The following is a 16829-nucleotide window of genomic DNA, read 5'->3' as shown; positions in this document are numbered from 1 at the left end:
TATATAGTAACAAATTGGTTTATTAGTCAGGCTATCGGCACAGGCAGTCTGTAGTCAGCTGCTTGACAGACCTATTGCTAGTAGCATGCTTACTGTAGTTTTTAAAGTATGACCTGAATCAGTCTGATGGGCTTTTCTCTTTTTGTTTAAACAGCATACCAATCACTACTTTATCCAACCATAAATCATACCAAACAAGGGAAAATCCTTTTTAGACAGCTGACCGGAAGTGTGCAGCTATACGAGGGAGCGTAACCATATTCTGCTCCATACAGCTGGAGAAAACTTTGGCTACTCTGGTATTTTTTTTGACATCTCAGTTAAAGAGCTTCAAGTCACTGGAACAGTAAGAACATTGTATTGGTTTTGAAACCATCACTTTTTAAAACCCTGATTCTTTGTATTGCCAAAGTATTCACTCACCTATTCAAACAGTTGAATTTGGTTGTTCCAATCCCTTGCATGGCCAAAATCAAGCTGCCAGAAATGCAAAGTGGTTCTACAGATAAGCTGCACCCTAGGTTTTCATCACCAAGTCTCAATGTAAATGAGTGGTGTAAAGTATGGTGTGTTCTCTGGTTGGACAAATCATGTCTCTCTGTCTGGCTATCCAATGGATTCTGGCTTTGGCAGCTGCCAGGAGAACCACACTTGCATGGCTGTACTGTCGAGCATAAAGTTTGGTGCAAGGAGGGTTATGGTGGGTGTCTGTTTTTCAGGAGTTAGGTTTGGCACCATATGCCTCTTTTCCAGCAGTTGTATTTCCATTGACTCACTGATGGCAGGAGTTATGGCTATAAGTCCCACCTTAAACCTCGACGGTGTGCGGTTTGCTGCTCTTAATGTTACTGTCTTATCGGGATGGGTACCTTTCAAGCGGAGTGTGAAGCGGCTGGGATGAGGATCAGCTCCTCCAAGTCTGAGGCCATGGTTCTCGACCAGAAAAGAGTGGCTTGTCCTCTTCAGGTTGGAGGGGAGTTCCTGCCTCAAGTGGAGGAGTTCAAGTATCTCGGGGTCTTGTTCACGAGTGAGGGAAGAATGGAGCGGGAGATCGACAGACGGATCGGTGCGTCTGCCGCGGTAATGGGGGCGCTGTGCTGGTCCGTTGTGGTGAAGAGAGAGCTGAGCCGAAAAGCGAAGCTCTCAATTTACCGGTCGGTCTACGTTCCTACCCACGAGATCCCGGATACAAGCGGCTGAAATGAGGTTCCTCCGTAGGGTGGCCGGGCACTCCCTTAGAGATAGGGTGAGGAGCTCAGCCATCCGGGAGGGGCTCGGAGTAGAGCCGCTACTCCTCCACATCGAGAGGAGCCAGTTGAGGTGGCTCGGGCATCTATACCGGATGCCTCCTGGACGCCTTCCTCGGGAGGTGTTCCAGGCACGTCCCACCGGGAGGAGGCCCAGGGGACGGCCCAGGACACGCTGGAGGGACTATGTCTCTCGGCTGGCCTGGGAATGCCTTGGGCTCCCCCCGGAGAAGCTGGAGGAGGTGTCTAGGGAGAGGGACGTCTGGGTGTCTCTGCTGAGTCTGCTGCCACCGCGACCCGGTCCTGGATGAGTGTAAGACGACAAGCACGAGTAATATTTTATCATAATTTTTTTATTTTTAGTGGGGTTTTTTTATTATCATATCATTTTTATCACTTTTCATGTACAGCACTTTGAATTGTCTTGCTACTGAAATGTGCTGTTTAAATAAACTTGCCTTGCTTCTACCAGCGGCTACTGATGTCATTACGCTCTTGAACATGTATTGCTGTGTTCATGTCCTGCATGGAAAATCGCCCACTCTTCCACTCCCTCGATGTCACAATGATGCATTTAGGTACCGAAACATGGTGTAGTTTGATTTTACGTGGATTGGTACTCAGTAGTACAGACTAAATTTAGTCGGTACCTATTAAAGTACCAAATTTGGTACCCATCCCTACTGTCTTTTGGTACGGCATGAGCCTACCAAACATGAGATACGTTTCAAGTAAAAAACTCGGTGTTGCACATCATGTTCTCCAACGGTGATTTCTAACCACGGAAATTCCCACGTATGCTTTTCTAAACCTTATGAAAAGCATCTCCAGACGAGCTGAACCTGATATGGCTGCAAAGGGTGGGTCGACATCAAACCCTACAGATTTAAGTATGGGATGTCACTTAAGTTCATATTTGTTTGAGGGTAGATGAGCAAATGCTTTTGGCAATGGTGTTTTCCTAAATTGCACCAGGAGTCTGAACTCCTGAAAAGCATTTATTATATTGATGCAGAAGACCAAATGCAAAATATTCAGGATGATGGAAGAGGAATATATCTGTAATATGGACTATTCTTTAAGCTGATATCAATCTGATGCTGAATGTATCTGCTGTGCCATCAACAACTTAATATTTTTTTTTCCCCTATTTATATATTAATGTTAATGTCTTCATTAAGAGCAAAGTGAGAGTAGAAGTCAAATTCCTTGTCTGTGAGCTCAAACTTGGCAAGTAAAGCTGATTCTGAATCTAAACATAGCACACATAGAAAAAGAAATGAAAAGAAAACAGTTACCTGAGATACCTGCTCAATTCACCAATTAGACCTCATTGAAGCTGCACACCAGAGGGCTGGCAGGTCAAAGCCAACGTGAAACCCAATCCGACCCTTATTTAACAAATTTCTTATCAGCACATTTATCAGATTTTCACTGAAGTGTCAGAGCAATGCATTGGCCACAGTGTTTTCTATATACAGGTCCTTCTCAAAATATTAGCATATTGTGATAAAGTTCATTATTTTCCATAATGTCATGATGAAAATTTAACATTCATATATTTTAGATTCATTGCACACTAACTGAAATATTTCAGGTCTTTTATTGTCTTAATACGGATGATTTTGGCATACAGCTCATGAAAACCCAAAATTCCTATCTCACAAAATTAGCATATTTCATCTGACCAATAAAAGAAAAGTGTTTTTAATACAAAAAACGTCAACCTTCAAATAATCATGTACAGTTATGCACTCAATACTTGGTCGGGAATCCTTTTGCAGAAATGACTGCTTCAATGCGGCGTGGCATGGAGGCAATCACCCTGTGGCACTGCTGAGGTCTTATGGAGGCCCAGGATGCTTCGATAGCGGCCTTTAGCTCATCCAGAGTGTTGGGTCTTGAGTCTCTCAAAATTAGCATATCATTAAAAGGGTCTCTAAACGAGCTATGAACCTAATCATCTGAATCAACGAGTTAACTCTAAACACCTGCAAAAGATTCCTGAGGCCTTTAAAACTCCCAGCCTGGTTCATCACTCAAAACCCCAATCATGGGTAAGACTGCCGACCTGACTGCTGTCCAGAAGGCCACTATTGACACCCTCAAGCAAGAGGGTAAGACACAGAAAGAAATTTCTGAACGAATAGGCTGTTCCCAGAGTGCTGTATCAAGGTACCTTAGTGGGAAGTCTGTGGGAAGGAAAAAGTGTGGCAGAAAACGCTACACAACGAGAAGAGGTGACCGGACCCTGAGGAAGATTGTGGAGAAGGGCCAATTCCAGACCTTGGGGGACCTGCGGAAGCAGTGCACTGAGTCTGGAGTAGAAACATCCAGAGCCACCGTGCAGGAAATGGGCTACAGGTGCCACATTCCCCAGGTCAAGCCACTTTTGAACCAGAAACAGCGGCAGAAGCGCCTGACCTGGGCTACAGAGAAGCAGCACTGGACTGTTGCTCAGTGGTCCAAAGTACTTTTTTCGGATCAAAGCAAATTCTGCATGTCATTCGGAAATCAAGGTGCCAGAGTCTGGAGGAAGACTGGGGAGAAGGAAATGCCAGAAGTCCAGTGTCAAGTACCCACAGTCAGTGATGGTCTGGGGTGCCGTGTCAGCTGTTGGTGTTGGTCCACTGTGTTTTATCAAGGGCAGGGTCAATGCAGCTAGCTATCAGGAGATTTTGGAGCACTTCATGCTTCCATCTGCTGAAAAGCTTTATGGAGATGAAGATTTCATTTTTCAGCATGACCTGGCACCTGCTCACAGTGCCAAAACCACTGGTAAATGGTTTACTGACCATGGTATCACTGTGCTCAATTGGCCTGCCAACTCTCCTGACCTGAACCCCATAGAGAATCTGTGGGATATTGTGAAGAGAACGTTGAGAGACTCAAGACCCAACACTCTGGATGAGCTAAAGGCAGCTATCGAAGCATCCTGGGCCTCCATAAGACCTCAGCAGTGCCACAGGCTGATTGCCTCCATGCCACGCCGCATTGAAGCAGTCATTTCTGCCAAAGGATTCACGACCAAGTATTGAGTGCATAACTGTACATGATTATTTGAAGGTTGACGTTTTTTGTATTAAAAACACTTTTCTTTTATTGGTCAGATGAAATATGCTAATTTTGTGAGATAGGAATTTTGGGTTTTCATGAGCTGTATGCCAAAATCATCCGTATTAAGACAATAAAAGACCTGAAATATTTCAGTTAGTGTGCAATGAATCTAAAATATATGAATGTTAAATTTTCATCATGACATTATGGAAAATAATGAACTTTATCACAATACGCTAATATTTTGAGAAGGACCTGTAGAGCTTCTGACATTAGTCCCAGAAGCCACTTTTCACTCTCTAGTTCACTGAATCATGTTGCAGACAAGCAGTGAGGCAGAGCAAATAATTGTGGGCAATTATCTTCAGCAGTAAATAATTACAAGCAAATGTTGATTCTGTTTTATCAGATCAGAAATAATTTGTTGGGGGAAAAGAAACCGTATTTTCTTTCACTATTTAAGATCAGTGCAATGGACTGTGGACCATTGCACGTGATTTGGCAGCTGATGCCACTCCATGATTATCTTGATTCCAGAAGTGTCAAGCTCGCTTCCAAAATCCACTTTGACTTCAGCCAGCATCCCCTTGAGGAAGCACGTGTAGCTTTACTGTAAAAAGTCGGAGGAATGTGAGGTATAATAAGGGAAAACAAAACTTCAAATCACTGGGCTGGATGTCTGAAGAGTTAGCATATAGGTGCTGTGGAAACAGGGGATTCACATCCTCCTGAGTACATGTGGTGTGCCGCATTGCAGCGAGGAAGGATAACTCTCAGGGTAATGAAATGTGGATCCTCCTCAGAAAAGCAGCCATCCCAGGGCACGATGAGAATAGACCCGGGTCCTGTGGCCAGTTTTAAGACCAAACACCTGCCGTGACCAGCAGTGTTTGGCGGAGCACCGAGGTTGATATGTTCAATAGATGGTACAGCTATGTATCCTCGTCCCTCGTCTCCTCTTTTACAATCTGTTGTTCTCAGGACATTTTCTTACTCTCCCCTGATTGCTCATCCCATGCTTCTCTGCAGCATTCCCTGCATCTACGTGCTCTCTTAAAAAAAATAGAGAGTTGGCAACAGGAACAGGACATTTTGTGCTTCGTCTTACTGGTTTGTCAGAAACTTCCTAATCTACTCTATTCCGATCGGTGAATGGACCATACACAAGTCTTACGTACGTTGAGTTGAGAAAACAAGACTTAAAGTTAGCTATTTTCAATATCTGTGAAGTGTTTTCAAATGAAGTCACAAAAAGCAGGGATTTAAGAAGTTGTTTAAGAGGAAACTATTTGCTGCTAAGGGCTGAGCCATGTCTGCAGTTCATTCACGAAGTGGGAAAGTGAAAGCAAGGCTTTCAGCAGATAATAGGAAGGTTTAACAAAGTTGGGCAAAGCTAACAAACATTATTTCCTTTTTGAGCTTTTAATCTCAGTCAGTATTGGAATATAATTTGATTTGGAAAAGTTGGCAGCTGTTTGGAAATCTTGAGTTCAGGTAAGGTGGTACATTCTGTAGGAATGCACATGGAGACTGCGGTTACCTGCCAGCCATGTTACCTCCACTTATGACTTAAGAAAGATATAAAATGCCATTGCATAATCATTTAGTGTTTTTTGTGCTTTCTCTCCTACACACACTGTGATGTTGCCTCTGCTGCTGATATGAATAATTAATGAGCCCTCGCAGCAGGAAGCATACGGGGAAAAAATGTAATGCTATTTTTTATTTTGTAGAAATTGGAGTTGGCTAAATAAATAAAAAAGCTTTACACAAACTAGGATTTTACCACAAAAGGCTAATTGGTGCGTTTCCCCTGAAAAGTAACCCGTCACCACCTCAGGAATCAGCTGTGCTTCATGTTGTTGCCATCAGAACCCAAATAATGAAGCATGACTGCGTGACATACATTTTTGTTTCTCATATACAGTGCAAGTAAGTGGGGCGTGGAGAGCGAGAGCGAGACTCACTCATGTGGTGCTCCCTCCACGCAGCCCCCCTTCATCTCAGCCCTCCTGGTTCCTTAAGGAAATTAAGCACATGACTCTGCTCATGTATGAGTCATTGTCTTTGCTCCTTCCATCGTTTTTTTTCCCTGTCCGTTTCTTGTTATATTCCCAGCTCCATATTCAGTCTCTTGCACATATGAGTTCCAGATGTTTCCAGATGTGTGTTTTCATCCGACACCCCCCTTCTTTTCCACACAGCGTGCAGCTCCATAAATCTTTTCTTTTTTTCTTCTCGTCTCCTCTCCGGGTGTTGTTTTGCTCCACCATACCTGCAGTGTGTTGCACTCGGAGTTTGCCCTCGTTGCAAAAGACGGTTTATACTTTATTCATGTTATTCAAGCCTCTAAGAGGTAATTTATTATTTAGAGCTTTTACCTCCCAAAGCCAGATCACTAAGTACATTTTTGGCTCTGAGATAGACTTGCACAAGCTGTATTTTTCAATCACGAAGGCGCTTCCTGCTCCCTCTTCTTCCTCCTCTTCCTTGCCTCTGCCTCTTACATTTGGATACATTGTGCTCAGTTTTAGTGAAATGGCCTCATGGGGTCCAGAGTGAGATGGTTCCAGTATTAATCGGGCAGCTCGAGCTGCGCCGAGCGCAAAGCAAAGTGCCCCCTCCACCCCGGGGGACAGAGCAGACGAGGGGACATTGGTTCCACATGAAAGGAAGATCAGAGGAGGAAGGACTGAGAGAAGAGGGAGGAGCAGAGATGTTTTGTAATCTACTAATATGAAGTCAGGGACAAGGGAATCTGTTTCCCCCCATTTCTGAGTGTGCTGTAATTGCTGTGATTCTCTTTTTTAATGAAACGCATTTGCATAATAGCTGGAAAAACTGTTATGAGTATGCATAAAGTTGTTTCCAAGATGTATTAAGACGCATTGACCCGTAAAAGATTCTCATGCTATAGTATTAAATCAGTTTATTGATGATGTACTAATTTAAAGCAGATGTCATCTGTAGGCGCTTTGTATGCAGGTTTAATTATTCACTTTGCAACCATATCCTGAACAAGTATGCGGAGACAGTGGAAAAGAACATCGCCCCTCTAGCAGGACCTGGCTCAGTTTGAGCAGCCCTTCGCCATGACTTGCATGGGGTGTTACTACGTTCCAACTGTACTCAGAAGTCAGAACCACCCCCTTCCAGGTCAGAATTACGAGTCGGAAAGTAGGGGCACCAGGACCATACCTGATTTCTACATTCAAGATGGCTGCTACTCGCATCATTAGTAGTACAACATTCCCACTTTGACAGTTTTTGAACAGTTTTTTATTTATTTATGTAACATTTAGCCAGGCATACACGTACTACTTTTCAGTGTGTATAAGACGAGATATTTTAAGGCTGTTTATATGCTTGAAATACCGCGTAGAACAGTGTAATTGTTATTGTTGAAACAGTGGCCATATCCGAGCAATGAAGAATACGGCTGTCCATGTTTTTTCCGAATCTCAGACAAGCAGCAACATGAAACGCTATCACCTCTGAGATTACGTCTCTCTGACTTCCGAGGTAAATGGAATGCAGCATAACTGAGCAACAGGACGGTACTCCGGTGCTAACCCCAAAGTTTTAAAACAAACCTGTTTAACATGATCAACTGCTTATTTTTAATATGGAAAATCAAGGTTTCCTATTGCTGCTAAAATAATGTAATGATAAATTAGGTTATAGTAATGCTATAACATTTATTTCTATTTTGAAAGATAGACTTCATTCAATCTTTGAATGAACACCCTCTTAATAAACTTAATAAAGTGATTTTATCTGGTAATTAGTCGGGCCGTGTGGTGATGAGAACCTGCGGGCAGGTGCTTCACATACATGCCACTCAGCTTTCCAAATATATTCTTAGAACAGCATTATTACGAGTGATGGGTAGCACTTCTATAGTTTCATCAATATGACTATTTTGACTGGAAGCTTTTCAAACTGTTGAATAAGCTAGGTGTAAGTGTATTTGCGTCTTTTATGCACATGCTACTTTATGAACAGTTAAACTGTTGTCACATGTGCTTTTGGTGTTTTAAAAAGAAGCCCAAGATTATTTACATTGTAAATCAAGTTTAAAGGTAGTGTGCCACCAGTGATTGTCCTGTGGGAGTCACATACTGGGAACGCAACAGAAAGCATTCCTGCTCAGAGTAAGTATCTTATAGAGTAAGGCAATTTAAAAATGAATTATAGTATTAAATTTAGTGCCTTTTTTAATGTTACACAGCTTTACTTTTATATCTGAAAATACTTCTGGCAGGAAACGTTTTACATTCTCTGTACATGTTTCACACAGGAAGATTATTGGTGACGCAACGCCTCCAGCTTCCATTACCTGTGTAAATAACCTTTAACATCCAGGACCAGGAGATCTGGATTTATACTAAGGGAAAATGCCTTGGTAGTCATCTTCTGCCATTAACGGATTAACTGCCTATAACCTTTAAAATTACCTTACCAAAATCCTGAACTATCCATTTAAGTAAATGTAATTAGACGTCGAAAATAGAAGTAGGGTAGGATGAAATTGCAACATGTAGGTATGAAATAGAGGTGCAAGTTGGCGAAGGGGTGAATTGTCTTGAAATAACTTTCTCTGCTTCCTCCTCCAGATGTTTGTAGTAGGCTTTGCTCTGTGCAGCCAGAACATTTAAAAGAACTTGTTAGAATAGGCATAAGTGCTTAGAAAGGCAAACCACACCAGTGGGCTTCATGCTCACCAACACTCCTGACCTATTTATGATTTTAAGAGCCGCGCCAACACTCGTCCTTTCTTTTCCTGCCTTTCATCTGCCGTTCGCATGAGCTCCCTCGCCCCCGTTATCACGTCTTTACAAACAGACAAAAGGATCTGCCGGGTGGAAAGCTGGAGAGGAGGCTGACTGGGGAGATTGCGGGAGTGTGTCACCAGTGAAGTTAATTTGATTGGGGGGGGGGGGGTCACACAAATGCCATCTAAATGTAAAGATAGATGGAGAGATGTGACAACAGATGAAACTGCTTTCCTAAGTGATGAAATGACTAAGTCTCTGCCTTTGAAATTACATGACATGTTTACCTAAAGAGAGAAAATGTGCTCCTCTCTTTCAGAACAACGATCCTTTGACCCTCAGCTACCATGGATACCCATCTCACAGTCAGGTAAGAGCACCTGTAAAAGTGTTTGTATCATGTTAAATTGTATAATTAGCCACATTCCTGTAGTCTGTGTACAGCACTGATATGGGTCGGTGTTGTTCTGTAAGCCACAAGGTGGGAGTATAGATTTCACTTTAATGGTTGTGTAGAGGAAGATGTGCCTCCACAACCATCACTCATCTATTCCTATCCTCCACTTACTTTTCTCCATCCTCGATGATAGTAATCATCTTTTAAGCTCGCAGGACACATTCATTTCATCTTTAGGCCTCTCCAAACGCCGGCACATTCTTGTTGTTTTGCCCACAAATGGAGGAAAAAAAATTCTAATTCCTAACAGAAATTCAGCTGTATCACGTTTTTTTGTGTGGATGTCTGTGTGTAAGTATACAATCTGTTTGCTCGCATTTGTATTAGCTGTCTGAATGTGTTATTAGGCTGCTTAGTTTATGTGGTTAATCCTTAGATCATCCTGTGTTCATCCACTCATCCTCTCAGCCTCTGCCCGTAATCCCCTCATCCCTCTCTCTCTGCGATGCTCGGCAACCTCTGGCTGCTTTATCGGCTCTTTATCTGTCTCAGGTCTTCACTCATGCGCTTTTATTTGCCGCAGTACGAGTATCTTTTGTTTTCCAGTACAGCTAAGTAGATGCTGTTGATGCCTGGGAGTCAATTAGATGGATTTTATTTCATTGGGAAATGATGAGGCTTTGAATCATTTTCTTCAAAGGATGTTTCAAGGCTACTCATAAGTTATTGTTTTTCTGCTGTGAGTTGGTAAGAACTCAGTCAGGGCTTTCTCTTGGGGCTCGGAGGTGTGAACTGGCCAGGGAGAAGGGGATGCAGGGAGGAAGAAGATGATGCCGGCCAGTGGAGATTTCCACAACACTGAGGTGCTAAACTGTCAACAGGAGTGTGAGAATGATGCGATCAAAGGGCTCCTGAAAAGAATAGCCCAGAGACTCGCTGAGGCTGTGTGTGAGAATGGAGAAACAACCCATTATATCAGGCCAGAGCTGAAATGAATCATACAGCTATAGAAATTACGTGGTTATGTTTTTAATGTAAAGTTTGGGTGGGTAGAGCTGATAGGTACTGTTCTAAAAGACCTTATGAAAACAGTCCTTAACCAGATTATGTATGAATCCAGAAAGTGACTCTAAATGTCTTTAAAAGCCTGGCAGCTAATATTGGATGCCAAAAAAAAAGAGAATATTCGTCTTCCTTTTTAAAGTCTCAAATCCAAGGTCTTCAAACACTGCCAGAGCTCTAATCATTATGTAAGACCGTTAGGCACGACTGCAGTTATTTATAGCAGCCAAAATAAATTAAGGGAAGGCTATTATAAAACGTATTATTAAAAAAACTACAACAGAAAAACTGCCATGTCTGCTGAAAAACTTTTCCATATTAAAAGCTGTTCCTCCTTCTTCCTTATAAACGTCATCATATCAAACTTGAACATTTAACTACATGCCATTTTAAAAAATCTATTTGGTTTAAAAATGAACTGCCGGAGACAAAGTTTTAACTAGAATGGATGTAATACAATCCAGTTTATACACAGTTAATATAACCGGAAATAAGGAATTCCTCATGACAATACAGTGCCTATGTTTATTCTTAGTGGATCAAAATTATGTGAGCTGAAACAATTAGTTACTTGATACATAGTGAATTAACTTCAGTGGCTGTAGTTAAGTTGCCATGGCTAAAGATGAGATGACCTGATCAGAGATTTGATACCTATTTCCGATCTGCAGCTTTTGATAGTCGTTGGTCTCCTTGATTTTATCCACTTTAAAGTCTCTGTAGCAGCTACAATAAGATCTGTTCAAAATATTTATTTTTTCTATATTAGGAGCAGAGGTAATGCCACATAGAGGCAATGTGAGAGAGAGCAGTGGCTATAAAATTATGTTTTACTAATTTAAAACAAAAACAAAATTATTTGGCTTTTTAAACATATTTTTTTACTGCTTAGCATTGTTAGCATGACCAACTGTAAACATCAGTCACTGTATGATTTAGAGAATGGAGACCTTCACCCTAAACAAGGAGAAATGCTTATAAATAAAATGCCGGGTTTGGAAACCAAGGCTTCCTTTCAAAATCCCAGAGTTAAAAGAAGCAGCTTGAATGAATATCTGGCATGCATCTCAATAGAACATGTTTTTTTTTAAGTAGCTTCTTGCTACTTTTGTACTTCCTCTGACTTCATATTTAAACATCTCACCAATACTGAAAATGGCGAACTTTGAACCTTCTTCCCACAGTGACCACTTCCATACAGAAGAAGGTTGTGGTTGGTGTCATAGTGTGGTGTGTTTACTGATCAAGAAAAGATCTGACTGGTCACCAGTCAGGTCTTTCGGTCTGTAGATTGGTTGATTGTGTTCACCAGCTGATTTCTCAGTGGCTCTTCATTAAAGTCTTTCTCTAAAATGACTTGATTTGATGCTGTTCAGCCTTTGCTGCTAGTCCTTCACTTCCTCAGCACAATGGAGGCAAAAATCTGACATTTCCTTTGTTCCTGTAATTTTCAGCCCACAAAGCGATAACTAGGTTGCATGAAGCAGGCTGTTGCACCTAAAGCTATAAATCCACACAGAGATGCACTAAAATCATCTTTTTTTATTTTGTTTTTCAAAACTGTGTGAATGAGAGATGCAACTCTGAAAATCTGTGTTTGGGAAAATATCCATGTAAGTGTGGACAGGGCCTCGATGCTTTGATTTAGTTTTAGCAAAATCCAAGGCTGTAGGTGGAGTTCGCTCAGATTTGACGTGTGTAAATGAGAAACAAATTGCAGCTTTTGATCCAACTTCCTGTGGGGTATGGACAATGGGTCCGATAGACCTTTTTTGTAGGTCCTGAGATGTTGGTAGGAGTTTGGGTTGCCGGTTTGAACCCCCGCTCTGGCCATCTCAGTTGTTGTGTCCTTGGGTAAGACACTTCACCCAACTGGCCTGCTGATGGTGGTCAGAGGGGGGGTGGCGCTGTTGAGCCATTCTTCTTGCGACTTTTATGAAACCCTTAAAATCTGTAATTTTTCACCAGGATTGACGCGTATGCAAATTTAGTGAGTTTTTGGAATATGTTTAGGCCTCCAAAAAGTACATTGTAAGTGTACATTACAAGCTAATGGGATTCAGTCCCATTAATACCCTCTGTTTTAGCTGATCATAACTATAAAACTGCTGAAACTAAAAATATTTATATATATGTTAGACGTTACGTTAGCGTTAAACGACTTCGTCACTGTACGCTAACATGTACAACAAATGCGTTGATACGGTTATCATATCAACAAGTTGGTTATCATTGATTGGTTGAGAAGCACCAATGGCTTGGTTTTTGCACAGCTTTGAACCTGGCCATACTATTCAAGCTTTTCTTTCTTTTCAATTTTTTTAGGCTTTCTGCTGTGAGAATTCATTGTTTACATTAGGTGCAGGGAGCAGTTGTAAAACTAGCTTTTGCTATTTATTTTAAAGCAATAAGGCTAAATGATCATGGAGTTTACTTCCACACTAAGAAGTGGTGTTATGTGTGACCTGTAACCATCAGGGATTGTGTGTTCGGAAAAAGTTCAAATTTTTGTGTTTCACCAGCAGTTTTTATTTGCGTCTCCATAAAATTATTCAAAAGGATGTAGTTGACTAAATTCTTCAACTGTTACAATTTGTTAAAATTTAGCAGGTTTGGTAGTCCTTTAAGCCTCTGATTAGATAAAGACATTTGGGGATTTGAGTTGGATATGATGGTATTTGTCCTGAAGCAATGTCTTGTGAATGTTCTTCAAAACATAAACCTTTTGTGCAGTCGGCAGCATGTTTGCGTAACAAGATGCATGTCTGAAAAGGAATGGTGGAACGAAGAGGGAAAGTCTTGTCTTTCTCTCCCAGTGGTGCCAGCAGCCCCAGTTAACTCACCTAGATGGAGAAAGAGAACAGAGGAAGAGAGAGACAGAGGAGGGGAGGACTGCGACATGAGAAGGAAGCGGAGGGGAGGGGAAAGTTTGCAGGTGTGACAGAAGCAGGGAAGTAGGAGGGGGGAGGAGGCGTCAGGCTTTCTGGGCGAGAGAGGAGCAGAGGAGGAGGACTGGAGAAGAGACAGAAGAGATGAGCAGGCAAGGACACAGCAGCGAAAAGGAAGGCTGGGGGTAGAAGGAAAGCAAGGAGCGAGTGGGAGAGGCAAAGAAGAAACAAGAGTGAGTGGGAGACGAGAGAAGCGGAAAAGAGGGGGGGAAATACAGAAGAAGGCACGCGAGGGAGAGTGACGGGGACATAGGCCAGCAAAGGAGGTGGAGGAGGAGGAGGTGGGCTGGGGGTTGGCAGGGCAGACGGAGCGAGCGGGGGCAGAGAGAGGGAGATTTTGAATCTGTGAGACAGACAAGAGAGACGGAGCTAGTGAGGTGACACAGGCTCTGAGAGAGGGAGAGAAGGCGAGGCAGCGCGAGAAGAGGAAAGGAGCAAGGAGCGGCGACAGTTGGAGTTGTTGCACAGTATACGATGATGGGACTGTACTATCCTAACGTGTTGTCGGTGAGTGTTTGTCTCCATATCTTTCCACGTCCACTGCTGCCGTATGTGAAACGGCACCGGGTACTGTCAGTGGGCATTAAATGTTAATTAAGTACTAACAGATGAGGACTCTGTCTGACCCGTTTACCACAGTGGTCCACGCAGGACATGCCAGACTCCTGTTAGCTCGGCGGACAAACAAACTAGTGTTGTTGATGACGGAGAGATTGTAACGTCTGCAAATCATGATTACGCTACAGCGAGACGCACGAGTGGCGATGCATTATTGTTACCGCCGTTGTTGTGGCATCTGTTCTCCAGCCCAGAGCTAGAACTGTGCGCACAATCTGAAAAGCGAGAGCTGCCGCTGCCAGAAACTGTGCTCGGCCATCTATTATGTATGCTCAGAGGAATCCATGTGAGAGCGCCGCTCACCGCGTTAGATCGTACAGCTGGATGTAGCAGTTTAGTAACACGCCAACTCTTCAGACATTTCTCGAGCAAAAGAGTGGAAATAAAGGAGCAATGGGGGGAGGAGAGGTAGGTGAAAAGTCTGTATTATCCCTGCAGCTGTCTCTGTATATTACCCCTGAGCGAAAGGGACAGGTGTCCACTGAACAGTTGCTCCTGTCTTTTTTTTACTCTCTCTCTCTCCCTTTGTTATTACTCATTTTTACTTTCTCTCATTTCCTTCTGCATCTCTTCTGTTCAGCTCCAAACACCTCCTCACTGTAATGTCTGTGTCACACATTTCACAAACGCACAGAAGCTGAGGCACACACAGTGGGCTGCAAAGTTGGTGTATGAAGTGTCATGTTCATATTACATTTCAGTTGGTGTGAGTCAGGATCAGTGTGTGTTTGTGCTTCTTTTTCAGCTGTACCTTAGATTCCTGCTCTCTTTACTGTTTGACCTCTTTTCTCCCTCCTCTTGCTCTCCCTGGGGCCCTAGCAGCTGTTATCTCAATGTTTTCATTCAAGAGCCCCTGGAAGAGAGGGGGATGGGCCTAGAAAAAAGAAAGAAAACAGCAGGAAATAGATTTTTAAGGTGAGTGGACACCTTTGGACAGTTCAATCGCTTGGGGCAGAAAGAAACCAACGAGGTGATGGACTCGGAGACGTAAATGCGCACTTGGTCTGGTGGAGCAGTTTGCTCTGTGGGACGTTCTTGGAGTTGACTTTGCAGTTACGACTGTGTAAAGGTGCTGTATGATGGGAGTTATTTATTAGCTCCCTGATAGTGCTGCATGTGCTAATAAGGTTGGCCTTTTGCTGCAGGAGTTGGAGCGACAGATCAGGTTCAGGAGACTGAAATATTTTTTCAAGCCCCACCTAAGCGTGCGCCCTGAGGCGAGGGAGAGACGCCTACCTGCTGCCGAAGCTGCGCATATACACATTGTGCCACGCTTGCCTAAACTGTTAACGGGTTTTGAGGATCCGCCCCCTCCTACATCTCCCTCGCCTCCCCAAATCTTGTTATTGATTCTTCGCTAGGTTTTACAATGAATGTTGTTGAATGAACCCGATGAGCCATGTTGCTGTGGCAACTTGCATGAGTCACTCATTTTGTGCTGATTTTTAGCTGGTTCGAGTCAGGAGGAGAGTGGAGATTGGGAGAGCTGTGAGAGGTTAAGCACCTTTTGGACTCTGAAAAGATAAGTTATGAAACGGCTTCAGTCTTGAGCTGCCGTGACAGTTCTGCCTCCTTAGCAGTTGTCTCTGACTGCTCTGGAACTGCTCGCTGGAAGGCTTTATTAAAAATAAAAATATAACTGCCTCTGTGACAGATAGGGGGTTGCCCTCATTGACTCTTCATAGGGTGCATTTGACAGTGACAACCCCATCCTCCAGCTGGCTTACGTGTGCTCTTTATAAGCAAACTGGACGACAGGACATGTCGCTCTAAAGCAGAGCCCTTCCTGAACAAGCCAAACTGGTTTCATGGTCATACTGTACTTTTTGTGCTAGTTGGGTAAACACATCTTTTAGTGAGCTTGTGTGCTCACCTGCACGCGTTTGACAGGTGTCATCTTCTCTTTTTGTTTTGGATTGTTTATCTTTCATAAATGGCCACTGCTTTTGTGGAGGCCTCAGACTCTGTTGTAGAGTGGCAACAATTGTTGAAAGAAAAGCCATAGGAAGTCCTGTTTTCCATGAGCCATGTAGCCAAACATGGAAGCTGGTGCTCTGGTCAGATGAAACCAAAACTGAACTTTATAGCCTACATGCAAAATACTGTGTGGCCGAATCCTGCCAACCCACCACTGTAAAACAAGAATGTGGCAGTATCATGCTGTGAGGATGCCTTTTTATTAGCACGGACAGGGAAGCCAGGCCAGTTTTATTTATAAAGCTCTTTTAAAAACAGCAAACACTGTCCAAAGTGCTGAACATAAAATATTAAAACAATAAAAAGCATTAGAAATTAACAGGTTTTTTAATGTATCATGAACACGGGTTTCTTAATTTGGGATTCTGGTGTGTTGAGCAACTGGGTGACCAAGAAGCTGACGATAATTAGTTGATAGGAAGATGGATGGAGCTGAATTAAGTCCATTCCTGGAGGAAAAACCCTTACAAGGGTCAAGGCTCACCTTTCAGCAACTCAAACTAATCCCTTCAGGTGCCATTCAAAGCTTTAGATCGAAGCATTTTTATGTATTGGAATAGCAATTTACAAAGAAAGGGGAAATAAATTTTACTTTTCAGATGTGCAAAGTTGGCAGAGACAGTACTGCTAATTCCCCTGAACAAATTGTCCCCATGTAAAACATGGTGGTGGCAGTATCATGCTGTAGGGTTTTTTTCTTCAGCAGGGACAGGGAAGCTTATGGTAGATAATGGGAAGATGGGTAGAT

General features: G+C 42.8%; 1 protein-coding gene across 5 annotated transcripts in view; it reads left to right on the top strand.

The window, feature by feature from the left end:
* Window positions 1-16829, top strand: part of LOC124868162 (RNA binding protein fox-1 homolog 2-like) — a 71674-nt gene that overhangs the window by 10668 nt on the left and 44177 nt on the right. For 4 of the 5 annotated variants that reach the window (XR_007038257.1, XR_007038256.1, XM_047365023.1 and 1 more), the window contains exon 2: window positions 9399-9449. Coding sequence is in view for 3 of the 5 variants with exons in the window: in XM_047365023.1 (XP_047220979.1) it covers window positions 9399-9449 (51 nt within the window). In the remaining 2 variants the exon portion in view is untranslated. Of the gene's footprint in view, window positions 1-9398; window positions 9450-13459; window positions 13994-16829 lie in introns of those variants that run through there. The other variant, XM_047365025.1, reaches the window with a different exon arrangement.

Source organism: Girardinichthys multiradiatus, chromosome 5 (assembly GCF_021462225.1).
Source record: "Girardinichthys multiradiatus isolate DD_20200921_A chromosome 5, DD_fGirMul_XY1, whole genome shotgun sequence".
NCBI classification, from domain to species: domain Eukaryota; kingdom Metazoa; phylum Chordata; class Actinopteri; order Cyprinodontiformes; family Goodeidae; genus Girardinichthys; species Girardinichthys multiradiatus.
This window is presented reverse-complemented; position numbering and strand designations above follow the sequence as displayed.